Consider the following 14,378-nt stretch of genomic DNA (forward strand, 5'->3'; position numbering starts at 1 on the left):
TACTAGCATGGACTTTGTTGTGGATGGATGATCGATGGTAGTTTGTATTATAATGGTAGAAACGTGTCTTCACAAGCAAACTTTGCTTCACCATCACTTGTTTCTGTATTAATTGTTTTTCTAGATTTAAATTTTTTCCTAATGTAAAAGCTAGACCAACATGGATGAAGAAGGTTTGGCTTGCGAGATAGATTTTATATTATCTAGACAGTGTTGTCTACTCAGTCATATTGGATATAGGCCTGTTGACGAGTTGAGCTGCTCGGACTCGGCTCGGGCTCGGCCCGGTAAAAGCTCAGCTCGAGCTTGGCTCGTTAGTCAAACGAGCTCAAGCCCGAGCCCAAAATGAGACTCGTTTAAATCCGAGCAGCTCACGAGCCCAACAGAGCTCGTGACTTAGCTGGCAATTGCTATCGAGGAGGAGGGGCTAGATCGGGGAGGGGAGTTCTCGATCTTGAGCTACGAGTCTTTCTCCTGGCACGACTACTTCCCGCCGTCGCCTCCCCCACCGGCGTCCTTGATGCCACCGTCGTGTTCTTGCGAGGCCGACCTCGGCGGCGCCGGAGACTTGGACATGTGTGTGAGATCAGCAGTCGGCTCCAGCGTGCAGCTGTCCAAGGATATCTACATGAAGGGGAACGGCATCCTTGTGCTCCGTGCCGACGTTGTTCTCAGCTACCTGGTCGTTAGGTGCTCCATCATCGGGAATCTCTCCGGTGGCGTCCGCTTTGGGCCGAACTCCGGGATTGTTGTCGAGACCGTGAAATTGGCGGTTGCCAACATGACTGTTCTGGAGGGGGCGGTGGGGAACACCTCGGTGTTGGCTAGAGACCTGCCATCAAAGACCAATGGGAGACTTTCCAGAACTAACGGGGACGGCGGGGGGCATGGAGGAAGGGGGGCGAGCTTCGTGGTGAAGGAGGGGGCAGACCCAGGAGGACTCATGGGGTGGGGATGCCTTTTATCGAGCCCGAGCTCGGGCTCGGGCTGGAGCTCGTAATTGAAACGAGCTTTACAAGCTCAAGCCCGAGCCTTTACTTTGCCAATAAAGCCCGAACTCGAGCCCAATACAGAGCTCGGTACCGAGCCCAAGCCTGAGCCTGAGCTTCTGTAAAACGAGCTGAGCCCGAGCTTCTGTAAAACGAGCTGAGCCCGAGCCTCCCAAGCTTGGGCTCGACTCGGCTCGTTAACATGCTTAATTGGAAGTAGCAGATATCCTCGGTCTGGTCCAATTTATTTATATTTTAATCAAAAACTTTAAAAAAATAGGGCAAATGTAAACTCCAAATAAATGGATCCGATTACTGATAACTATCGGTGCTTTCGTTTTAGTCTTGAAAAAAGGTTATGATAAATGACTTTATTAGTGAGGTTATCATGTCTCAAGTTTTTTTTATAGGTTGTAGCCAGAAGTTTATATGCAATTGGATGATTAAGGTGAAGAATCTATTATCTGCCCGGTGGTCAGCTAAAAACGTATAACAGTGCACCACCAAAATATTTACTCTTTTCGTACGTCAGTGGCTAGAAAATGGTCGGCAATCGGTTTAAATGTAGAGTTTATTTATTTGTCAAGCACGAGCTCAGATAAATCATTAATCCGACAAGAATCCGATCCGAGTCAAAATTCAAACAAGGTCCAAAATGAAGCGCAAATTCAACCCAAAAAACATTTATTTTGCATACTGTTATATGGAGAGAATGACGGAAAACTAAAGAACAAATTAGAGCGGGTTTAGCTAAGAATAATGCATCATATATCAGTTACTAATATTATAAAAGAGAGCCCAATTTTTGGCTAGCCCATTTACTTGTGAAGCAATAGTATAAAACATCAAGCTATAATCTAATTTGGACGGAACCTATTTTTGTTCCAAACAGGTAATTCAGGTTCCGTCTGGCATGAGCCTAGGTTCGGGTTGAACTAGGGCTTAGATTTTCTTAAAATTTTGGGGCTTAAAATTTTGGGCCAGGTTCCGATAGAGATATGGCCCGGCCTGGGCCACCTCGAGCCCAAGTGTCACTGGAGGCATATAAGGAACCATAATATCCCGTGAACTTACTTTGATTTTATTCGGCTGGACACATCAAACATATGGAGATATATGATAATGTCTCAAGTTTTTTATAGAAAAGAGAGACGGAGAAAGCGGCAGGGGAGAAGAACATTCAATCCACTGCCATCGCCGCATCGCTGAGCCGGCGATCCTTCCGCTCTAGCAGCCGTCGGCCCTCACGCTCACAGGAGGCGGAGGCGGCGCGAGGGTTTCCGGACGCTGAGCAGCGTGACGTCGTCGACGACCGGGCCGCAGAGCGAACCGTCGGTCCGGGTATTGTAGTAGGTGCTGAGGAAGACGACCCGGGTGCGCTCGGCCTCGGCGGTGAACCGGAGCACGGCCCGCTTGAAGCCGCCGGTCCCTTTAGAGTCGTAGGGAACCTTAACGGTGGAGCGGGCCGCGAAGGCCTCGACCATCATGGTTCCAGCGCAGGCGTTGCCGGCGTCGCCCACCGAGAAGGAGAGGGTGTAGACCCGGCCGACGACGGTGCGGACGACCTGGGCGAGGGCGCTCTCCTTGCCGCCAACCAGCTCGACGGCGCGCTTGCCCTGGGGGACCTTGAAGTGGGCGGAGTCAATGTAGTTGACGGCCTTGAGGGACTCCACCATCCAGCTGGGGAGAGGAGAGTGGTCGTCCTCGATGTTGGGCGGGACCAGCACGCCCCACGTCGTATTGGGCAAGATGTAGGGCCCTTCCTCAAAGTCGGCGTTCTTCAACAGGTTTTCTGTCATTAATTGTTAATTATTGAGAGATGGATCAGGACATCAGGCCAATCTGGGGAGAAGATAGAGAGCGCTTACTGTTTGTGAGCCTGGGAGGATAGAGTGTCTTGATGGCGACGGAGTCGATGAGAGGACCGCAGGCCGGGTCCTCTTCGACGCCAGGGTTATGGATCACGAGCTCGACTTGGGGGAACAAGGCTTGGAAGGCCCAGGCGTAGCAGTCCCAGCCACTGCTGCTGTACATGGTCTGCATGGGGAGCACGCCGGAGTCCGGGGTCACCGAGACGTTGAGCCTCTCCTCCTGGGCGCAGGTGCGGGCGGCGCAGAAGGTGATGGAGTAGTACATGCCTTTGGTCACCTTGAGCTTTTGTTTTATAGAGGCCTCGTTGCCGAGGCGCACCGCGTGGACTCCCTCGGGGACTGGCAGCAGCATGTCGCCCTGCTTGTGCCCCGACTCGATGTACTCCACGAAGCCGGTGATCTCCCACTCCGGGATGGCATAGCGGCCGATTACCTGAGTACCGTTTAGCTGGGAGCGGCTGGGCCCTTTCTCAAAGTTCCCATTCGGCAGCAAGCCTGCTGCAGCACCTGCAATTGAACGGAGATTGTAAGGGGAGTAGTCGTCGTCGCATGTCACGTGACTTCGTCAACTAAGGGCCAAGGATTCAAAACTTTTAGAAATTCCGCTTTTCAAAATATAAATTTTATAAAAAACCATTTGCTGCCGTGCAATTATATTTTTAAAGCACGGTTAAGCTTTAATATATATTTGATAACCAAAATAAGAGAGTACTTTTAGTATGATAAAATGATAATAAATAGTATTGTATAGCATTACATATTAAAATATAATACAATATAATATTACATGTTATTATATATTAAATTATTATTATTTTATATAATACTATTATAATATAGTGCAATATAATATTGAATAATATAGAATAATAATATAACATAATATGATATAATAAAATATCATTAATAGTACATTATTAATATTACAAATTAGAATCCAATCTAATAATAAATTATATTTTATTATAGTATAATACTAATATATTATTATTAAAATTATATTAGCATTATATTATATTATATGTTTCTGGACCTTTTCGAGGTCACATAGCGCCCTGCTAAGATCTGAGTCGAAAACATATTCACAGAAGAGGCTAAAGAAGAGAGTAGCATCACTGTATCACCTAAGAAGCATGCATGTCCCCCCCCCCCCCACCCAAAAAAAAAAACACAAAGGATTTGGTAATCTGCTGCACCAGAGTCCAATGCCCATCGGCGTCACCCTCATTTGGCAGTTACCTTATGAAACCAGGTCATCAAAAAATGCAATGAGACGGACCTATCTGCGCGAAAGGAAACGTGCGCTTCCATCAAGTCCCAGACCTAGATCCAAATGCCTCAAGACAGCTAGCAAAACTAAATAGACTTGAGAATTAATTAGGGATGCACGCTATCTGAAATCCACTTAAATTTCCCTAGCATATGGGGCCCACGAAGTACAGCTCGCCGATCCGTAGATCCAGTAGTAAATCGAACCATCCGATCCGGCAACTTCCTCCAAAAGCAGATTAAATGGGCTTTATCACTCCAGACTGTCAGAATCATACGGCGTGGACAAGTTCTCATCGCAACATGCCAAGATTCGTGCTCATAAATCTCGCACACAACAACCATCTTGCCACATGGCAACTTTTTCAGACGCGCGGCGACCAGTAATCAAGAGCAGTCCCCCTATGAAATCGATAAATTTAAACCAAATTGACAGCACCAAGACAAGAGGCCGTAGCCGGCCGACACGAGAATATTTTTTTATCTATATCTTAGAGCGAAACAGAGCGTTAAATGAAGGGCATTTCCGGAAGTCCAAACACCACAGGGGCGACAAGGCTGACACTGGGACTCTGCTTAAACTATTGCCACCCACATGGGTACGTATATGCTGCAGGACGACCCGAATCTGCACCATCTTGGTGCCCCATTCTCTTCAAATACGATTCAAACATCAGCACGCGTCCCAACAAAATTTTACCCTCGAACCGGAGGGCCGATTTGAATTTGCTCGCCTTGTTTTGAATATTTTGAATATTCTAGTGTAGCAGATTTATTGGGAAACGAGGGCGGATGGAGATGGATGCTTGAGGATCGTTTAAGAACCATGGAACCGTGGCGGTTCTTCGAACAAACGTTAGATGTTTTTTTTTTTTATATAGTATTGCAGATCAAAGAGAAAACGACAAGGTGATTTAGTCATCTGGACTTCTGGAGTGGATCTCGAATACAGATAAATCTATCTAGTCTGCCAGCTAAAAAGCCAAAAATAAGCGCTGGAACCTATCTGGGATTAGAGAGACCAAAGGTGACACAGAAAAGGTCATCGAAGAAGAGAAGTTAACCGCGATCGTAATACCAAAAGAAAACAGAGCTCAGGAATCTTACCGTCGGTGATGGCAGCGGCGCCCCGAGCGGCGGCGAACAATAGCAGAACCAGCGCAGCATAACGCGACATCATGCTCATATACAGTACACTCACTACGCAGACTGAGGGAACGAGAACGAGAACGAGAGAGAGAGAGAGAGAGAGAGAGAGAGAGAGAGATCCGCCGATGGATGGACGGGTGGGCTTGGGGTTTGGGGTTTGGGGGGGGCTTATAACGACGGGATTCCACGAAAACACCCTCTGCTTTCCTTCTAATAACGAAAGCGCCAAAGCGTCAGAGGCATTAAACAACTCTCTGGCGAGTCCACGTGTTCTCCGGCCCGGTTTGAACGCCGAGAATGTGTCGGTTTCTCGTAGCGTCCCGATAAGACGTCTCGATATTTTGGATTCGGCGCGTCCTAGCCCTCAGGCTTCACTCCTCAAACCCCCGCCCGCCCGGGGGACACGAGCAGCCCCGATATCACGTGCACCGTCCCGCGCCGCTGTTCCACGCCAGCCCCCGCGGCGGAAGGGTAGTCTCGTCATTCGGACAAGTCCAAGAACCATAAGATGGCCGGTCCGGTCTGGTTCTCATCTTCTTCATGGGCATGCTTTTTTTTTTCTTTTTTTTTTTAATATGATCACTGTGATCTTAATAAGCTGAAAAGGGACAGGAGAAATCTTGGCTATGGACATGAATCCGCCTACCGTTGGGAATTCCATCATGGCCCGAGAGATTATCAAAAGGTATGCAGCTTTCCTCGAAGTAGCCAGGGCTCCATGCGCTAATGAGCACCGACAAGAGAAAAAGATGCTGCATAAAGGACAAGAGAAATTTTCAGCAAAAAAAAAAGGACAAGAGAAATGAGAAATCTCGTCGCAATTATTTTATAGTACCACAGAACATGACTCCATCTACCGTGTAGAATTGCAAACAAGGTCCACTTAGGCCCTATAATAATTCAGATTTCTTAAAATAGTTGGAGTTGCATGTGCAGTCCTGCCAATAAACTAGATAAAAACTTTGGCGATTATTTTTGCGCTTAGTTAATTTATATTTCTATAGATTTGTATGTACATTTCATTAGGGAATGGATAAACTTGTCAGTTGAAAATCCCAAGACTTATGCGATTTCGAAATAAAACTCACTCTCCCATGTTCTTTTTTGTTTATTTTTTTGGTGAATCTGGAAGTGAAAGATCCCAAGAAACAACTTTGAGGGATGAAGATAGGCACAACCCAAAGCGCCACATTGAATCAAGCGAGACAAGTTTGAAAGGAAAAAATCCCACTACAAGAAAAATAGTATTTTCCCGACACCCAACTGCCGACGCTAGAAGCATCCGTAATTTTGGTTGATGTACCAAAATATGTCGATGTTTCTAAATAGCATCGAAAAATACTGACGCTTTAGAGCGGAGTCTGACTTAGACGAAACTAAATAACGTCGTTGGAAACCAAAATAACAAACGACGCTTTGCAAAGCATCGTCGGAGAGCCCGAAAGCGTCGTTGGAGGCCGATTGCCCCAACAACACTATATTTTCTATTATTTACCACTCACAACTACATGACTTGATGATCCAACATGCCATACGAGTGTGGCCTCGCCAGTTTATATGACTTTGCATTTGAAATTTGATGGTGGTGATAGAGCTTAGGCAGTCAATGGCAGGCAACTGCAGAATAATGCAACCAAGATTAGAGAGTTTGCTCGGTGATAGAGTGTCTAACATCATGCATGCTGCTGTATAAAGAAGCATAAGAACTCAATTCAATTGAAAGACTAAATCGGTACCAATACAAGCACTATCTTTCTTATTTTCCTTGCAAGACATGACTGTGCTGTATGGATATGCTCTGGATCATTCTTGTGCCAACAAAAACAAAATGTCACAAGGCCACTTCGTTTGGTATTAGCACCGCTAGCGGGCTCGTCGGGGGACGGTGAAACCTGGAGTGGGACGAGACAGAGATCAAGTCAACAGCCAGAAGGTTGGGAACAGCCCACGATGTGGGGCCCGTCCCGCGAACTGGGCGGGCAAAGATTGCCCCAGAGTGGGCCTGGAGCCATGCGCCAATTTAAAAGAAGATCGAGGCCTCCGACGCCAACAGTCACGTGGGTCTGACATGATCTCTGCAACTCCAATTCCGGAAATCTCACGGAAATCATGGCCCATTTCGCGCTTCCTTTTTTTTTTTTTTTATAATCTACATGCCGACCTGTATGAATTTTATCTAGAACACAGAGTTTGGATAAGGGGAAGGCGTGGGAAAAACTTGGCCGTCTGATCAAAAAACGGACGGAGGTATTCCGCGGATGCTTTTGTAACTTAGGCGGTGTGATTCCTAACTTACAAATTGCAAAATTTGTCCCCATTTGGGATCAATTTTTAGTCGATTTGTTACGGGAGAAGGAATTGGGAACACCTCGTCGGTTCGGTCCGGATCCGATATGCTGCTGCTGTCACGGGTTCCAATCGTTTGCCTTGCAATTCGACCATCCAATCTTGATCCAACGGAGGAGACTGCGACGAAAAAAAAACAAAACAGAAAGATGACGATATCTTGATATGGCGAAGGGAACCGTCGCAGGAGGCTAACGGAGAGCTGGAAGCCGCGGGACACGGAAAACATGCGGCGTTGGGTTGACAGGCGGTCAGAGGGAATTCCGCTCGACGGACTTTATTCACTGCCAGCTGGCAAAAAAATAATTAAAAAAAAAGCGAAAGCCATGCTGCTCCAACAACAATTATAATTAAAAAAAAATTATTAAGCACCGCAAATTAATAGCTCGGGAGGCAAGAATAGCTGGCCTGAATATAAACTTGCCAGGATCAGCATAATATAAAGGTTAACCAAACAAATTGCTACACAAGAAGTTCCACAATTTTACTTAGAATATCCCAACAAAGCATATGAGAGCCCATACTGGCATGTATTTAGTTCTATACTGATTATTTAGTAGGTAGATTTTAGGTACTTATGTAGGATCAAAAAAAATTCAAATAATATTTTTTAGCTATTTTGTTTAATAAAATTTATAGTTTTTGATATCAAAAGCTGAATGGAGGTTGGAAACTTACTTATGCATGCATCACATGAATACGCCGGAGAAAGCCTCTCGGGCACGGCTGTTTCGCGCACCTCCACGTGCCAGCTTATTTAGTGGCGTGTCATGTTTCGCCTTCTTGGTGCCCCTCCACAACCCTGTAATTTACCAATTTGTCTCGACCAACTTCTTCGTGCCCCTCCATAACCCTGTAATTTGTCTCGACCAAGATGTGCCAGTGATTACCAGGAAGTATTTGCTCTGACAATATTCAAGTCATCCTAAGATAAAAAACCCAAAGAAACAAAGCAATGAGATTGCCAAAGGAGGGTTGAGATGGTAAAACGCCGGGTCTCACTGAAACTATTAGTCTCATAATTATAAGGGACAACAGCGTCTAAAGAATGAACAGGCACAGCACCATATCCAGAGTTACACCCCATTTTTCTTGCCAAGATACAACCACCCCACAAATCATAGGTGTGCAGTCAGCATTACATGTATCTGATTTTGACTGGCTTGTAGGGTACAAATGGTCCCAGATCGAGCTTTGACTGTCTTTTGGGTTTAGAAGTAGGACGCAGCTCCACATTGTTATAAAAAATAATATTTTTCTCACTGAATATGTGTCGGTAGGGCTCCTCCAGGGCTAAAGTCGGTTTTTATCAACTTAAATAATTACCCCCTTATGCACATGCACCTGATATACCAGAAAGTCGATTGGAATAATCATCATTCTTTTTGTTATCATCGTCCAGGCCTTTTTCCCATCAACATTGTATCGTAAGTTGATGTTGGCCAAAATATACGTACTAAATTTAGAAGATCAAGCAAAGTTCTTAGAACAAATGATTCACTACACTGGCATCCTAGTTTATCTTTCTTGAAGCGTATAAAGCGTAGGTGTCTCATGCCTTGGATGTCAAAAATAATTCTCTCTTGATGCTTTCCCATGAATGGATCGCCTTACAATCCATGGATCAACTGAATCATATTCTAAGAATTGGAAGAATTTACTAAAGGATGTTCCGATCAACATTGGTATTAGCATTGCGAACATCCAAAATTCGGTACCACCAAAGACAGATAGATTGTTATGCTTTCATATTACATGAAACCGTGCTGATTTTTGCACCATAAAGTACAATACCATTATGGATTGCCACCATATCATCCATCTCGAAAACAGACGACTCTACTTTACATCTGCACGGGTCATGTGTCAGCACTAAAAGAGCTAACTAGCTCTGAGATAGATGACATGGCAAGTAGTACAGAAATTTGCGATACAAAAGTCACAACTCACATGGAACACCTACTTTCATCAAGGGTAATGGCCCCATATCATCACATGTAATGCCCGGCGGTTACATTAGATGCGTATATAAGTGGAGAACATGCTATGAAACTTCTGACACTGGACCCATCTTGTCTTCAATATCCTCTAATCGCAAGAGGCATGGAGGGGGGGGGAGGCCTCACATGGAATCGTAAGTCACACCCCTCCACATGGCATGAGTAGCTTACTTGTAGGAATAACATTGCATTGCTGGTGGATAATTGTGGCACGTCCATTTGAGTTGCACGTGGCGCGGTTCCACAGATCGATGACCATGCTTTCATGCTGGGAGAAAGATCGATTGATATATAAATGAGCGGTGCGCATGCACATGCACTTTGGTAGCAGCACCGACGCTTGGTCTTAGAGAAAGGCTCGAAGAAGTTTTTTAAATATTTTGTTGTTTTATTCTCATGAATAAACAACAAAATATTTTGTGGTTTTGGTCTCAATTTCTAAGTTTCAATGATCTAGATTTATGGCAGTCCGCCGCTTCCCACCCCCCGCACCCTCTTTTTCTTTTGAGGCTCATTTGGTTCGCGAAAAAAGGAGGAGGAAAAGTGTGGTAAACGGAAAAGTAACGAGATGCTTCTTGTTTGGTTGGAGTTTTCAAAGAAGAGAAATGGAAAAGTTGTATTACCATAAAAATATGATTTCCACATTTCATGGAAAAGTCTTTTCCATGAGAAACATGAGAAAATTACTTTTCCATGAACCAGGAATCGGTGCTCCATTCAGTCTGCAGCTTTCTCTAAGTAGCTCAATTATACTAAAAACGAGATCATTGCCTTATTAATGCTCGATGGTTTCATTAGCGAACATCATGAATGTTGCACTGATCAGCGATCGCGTGTAGCAGAGATGGAACACATGCCCTTACTTTTTAGCTAAAATAATGGCTCTTTCTTCGTGTCCAATGGCTGTCACCGCCCATTTTATCATTGTCATTGGTAGTGAATATGTATCAGGAAAATATGCCCTTATTTTTTAGCTAAATTAATGACTCTTTCTTCGTGTCCAATGGCCGGCACTGCCCATTTATCATAGACACTGGTGTTTAATATATGTGTCATTAAGTATTTGAAATTCTCCATTTTTAGTTATGTAAATGGAAAGACTAGAATGCTATATAAGGACCATGTCGAATTGCAAATGTAGAAAAATAAAAGCAAGGTAATGTAGCTCGGATTCGTCGGCTAGACCAGCTGAACAATAGCAGAATGCAAGTGTTCAGCCGGCCAATACTGAAGCACCACATCTATGAATCAAAACACATTAAAAGTAATTAAGTTGGTTGTTGCTACACGTCTAATAACTACTACACGCCCAATCTTCTTGATAACCATCCTACACTCTCACTCGTGTATATACCAGGCCAAGGGACCGCTAAGTATGGTTTCTCTCACTTGATTTCACTCTCTATCACCTTTCTCTTCGATCTCTCTTGTTTCACCAAAATTCGGTCTTCCTTAAGTACCGAAAGATCCTCCGCCAGATCGAAACCGGCAACCTTTAATATTTCTTCTTTTTTTTACTTGCAGGTCAAATTCTTCATTCCGAGCAGCTTTTTCACTCCGAGCAGAACAATTCGGCCAGCTTGTGTTAGATCAGATTTCGGTCGGGCTGGATTTTGACTACTGTGATGTCAGTCCAAGTTTATTGATTGCTCATTAAGTTGAACTTGAGCCACACATACATTTTAGTTAAATATAATTTCATCAGTATTGAGAAACCTGCCTTTATTTTTATTTTTTTTGCTAAGCAAACCGGCCTTTATTTCATCAATGTTAAGAAACCAAGAGATCAGAAAGGGAGAAGAGGTGAAATTGAAGTTCGAAGGAGGTGGGCTGCGAGGTATTTCTTGTGTTTTGGTCGAGGTGGGAGAAGATGAAGAGGTGTGGAGAGGAGGCCGCTTGGCTATGTTGAATAGAGGAAACCGCGTTCGGTGGGTGGGTGTTGTGGGTTTTGGAGCTTGCCTTGGTAGGTTGATGAGAGATAAGGATGCACATTGGGAGTAAGGTGATCTTGAGCTCGGTCTATATTATTGGATGCGCCCGCTGTGCCCGTTCTCATATAAGGTCCGCTGTCGTTTCCTCAACGTTCTGAATTTTGGATGTCAAGCCCAAACCCTATATTTTGGGTTAATTTCAAATTTGGTTAGTAAGTTATCACTCCCTACTGATGTCTCGATGCTTAACCCAATTTAAGCTTTGATGTTAATTCATAATCATGTTTAAGCTCACAAATCTTACTAACAAGTCGAGTTCGAGTCAAGTTGGGTGTGGATTATTTGAAAACAATTGTTTATAATTTATCTTTTTAATTTAAATTATACTAGTATACTATGTTAGTTAATTTGTTGATTTGGTTGCTCTTTTGGGAATAACTTTGAAACTCTCATGATTGTCGCATTATACTTTTAATTATTTTTACTTTAATCATAATCTAAGTTTCAATGAAATAATAATCTTTTCTTTAAAATATGATATTGGTTTATCTATTCAAGGGTTTTATCTATATTTCAAGTTTTCCTTTTCATTAGCAGAATGGGAAATATTTTTAATATTATATTATTTTTTATTTTTTGCTTATAATGCATTTTATGTCTCAATAGTTAAATTTTTATTTTGTCAAAAAATATATATTGATTTTCTTTCACTTCTCCTGAATCAGGGGAGCATTTTACCATTGAGTTCTGATGGGGGGTAAAATGGATCGTCCTGTTTAGGGCAAGGGATCGTCCTATCTCGGCCAAGCAAACCACAACTTCGATCAGATAGAACTGCAGTCCAGCTCAGAACCAGTCCAACCCCGGACTCCACCGAAGGCTTAGTCGATCTCGGCCGAATCTCTCCACTACCACGACCTACAACAATTTCTTCTGATGCTTATAATGACGTCGCAGGCCCGAGTTCGAGACACCCTGCTGTGTCAACTGCAAGCCCAAAAGTTCCTTTAACCCCAGAAATATTCGCCAACCTGCCCGACTAAGCTCGGAGCGCCTTCTGTATTCGCCGACCTGCCTCAACCAAGCTCGGGGCGCTTTATCCATCAACCCGCCTCGACCCTCAAGTTCGGGGCGCTCTACCAAGGAAGCTAGGCCTACCTCAGCACCCGATAGACCGACCTCGCCAAATATATGATGCGATCTTTCTCCGAGCTCGGCCCCGCCTATGGCCGCATCCATGAGCTTACCCTCGCCTGTTTACGTGGACGTATTTTGCAACGCCTCCGCGCCATGCTTCGCTTTGGCGAACGACAGTCAAGGACAACGCCATGCAGCTCCAGCCATAACCTGCTACAACTGACAATGCCTTACCATTCATAAGAACGGACTGCACCATACGTTTCAAGTAAGCTATAGCTACGCGCCATCTGGCTTGAAGCCATCTTCTCTTATGATGAGAACGGGCCATACCTCCATCACCTGAGCACCTTTACAGAGACTATCAGGTAATGCCTAGGGGAACTTTTGATCTATCAGAGATCCACCCTAACTTGAACGTCGGAGGGCCCTCACCGGAACTACCAGTGAGGCTTTGTGCAGGTACGCCGTCGTGCGGAAGGTGGCTCACCCTCTTCCTCAACATTTCGGCAGCTCCCTTGACTCCTCCGGCGTGGTCACCCTCGGGCCAAATTTGAACCACAACAAGTTCTTATTTATTTTTATATGTACAAGGAATACAAGACTAATTTACAAGTTGCCACATGCAAAACAAAGATGAGGTGTTAATTTTTTAAGGTGTGAATTCAAAAATAGGAATGATATCTCCTCTCCATCTCTCCTTTTATCATATCTTTTGTTTCAGCAACCAAAGTCAGTTAAAATGCATGTTATATTATGACTGGGCATTTTGATTTCTCATTATTATTTCCTTTCTTATCCTGTCTACTTGTGAAATTTTTATTGTCACAGCATCATCTGCGAGACAATTAAATTTAACTAATAATAATGAAATTCATTTGCTTTTATATGGCAGTTCTCGAGTATAACATAATGGAATTATAGATATATGTATAGCAAGTGCACTTTTCAATTTTAGAAGGTGTTCCAGAGTCAACGTTGCAATCTAAAGTTTAGGGTTATTGTTTAGTATGTAGATATATACGTACATACACATGTACACCTGTATATGTATACATTTATCAAGCAAGCAAGGCATAAAAATATTCTAGATTTATTTTTTCATTTATTTGATTTTAATATAATTTAGGTAAAGAGAAATATACTTGAATTATATAATGTAATTCTGAATGTGAAATTAGTTAAATTTACATATATTCATGCAACTGATGTGGAGAAATTGATATGAATTGGAAAGGAGAGTAGGCACCAGCGGAGGTGATTTGAGCTATTTTATTTCATTCATGATCGTCCTGGCAATGGCGACGATGGTGCCAGAGAGCAACTCCTCCATCTTCCTCTTCTTGCTCCACCGCGAGCATAACCACCTCCCTCTTCTCTTTCTTCTCCATCTCTTCTTCTATTTCATTGCCGCTGTCTTCACCTTCCTCTTCCTCCTCAAAGCTAGGAGATGGTTATAGAACAAGGGAGGGGGATGAAGAAGGCAATGTTGTTCATGTTGTAAGAGGTTTTGAATTTGAAATTTGAAATGGTTGTGAACCGTTTCTCCCCATTTAAACTCATTTAAAACCATCCTAAATGCAATAGAGACGTTGGGCTCCAACGTTACTCCAGATAGGAGAGAGAGGAGAGTCCTCTCACTCTCATTTAATTCCTTCTCTTCACATCCGATTAGAGAGCTCTTTC

General features: G+C 43.7%; 1 protein-coding gene across 1 annotated transcript; it reads right to left on the bottom strand.

Moving 5' to 3' along the window:
• Window positions 1-1,773: 1,773 nt before the first annotated feature.
• LOC120108717 lies at window positions 1,774-5,422 on the bottom strand. The gene is made up of 3 exons (XM_039122405.1): window positions 5,237-5,422; window positions 2,858-3,367; window positions 1,774-2,781 (listed from the first exon to the last, which is right to left on the bottom strand). Exons 1-3 carry the CDS (start codon window positions 5,313-5,315, stop codon window positions 2,240-2,242), a joined length of 1,131 nt encoding a protein of 376 aa, XP_038978333.1. The 5' UTR covers window positions 5,316-5,422; the 3' UTR covers window positions 1,774-2,239.
• Between the last annotated feature and the right edge of the window lie 8,956 nt (window positions 5,423-14,378).

The sequence above is a fragment of the Phoenix dactylifera genome, unplaced genomic scaffold (genome assembly GCF_009389715.1).
Source record: "Phoenix dactylifera cultivar Barhee BC4 unplaced genomic scaffold, palm_55x_up_171113_PBpolish2nd_filt_p 001512F, whole genome shotgun sequence".
Lineage (NCBI taxonomy): Eukaryota > Viridiplantae > Streptophyta > Magnoliopsida > Arecales > Arecaceae > Phoenix > Phoenix dactylifera.

Bases quoted from the DNA above. Each gene is read 5' to 3' on its own strand.
- LOC120108717 (XM_039122405.1), bottom strand. From the start codon at position 5,315: ATGAGCATGATGTCGCGTTATGCTGCGCTGGTTCTGCTATTGTTCGCC. The intron at 3,368-5,236 runs GTAAGATTCCTG...GTTCAATTGCAG, and splicing joins CGCCGCTGCCATCACCGACG to GTGCTGCAGCAGGCTTGCTG. The intron at 2,782-2,857 runs GTAAGCGCTCTC...AATTAATGACAG, and splicing joins TCCTCCCAGGCTCACAAACA to AAAACCTGTTGAAGAACGCC.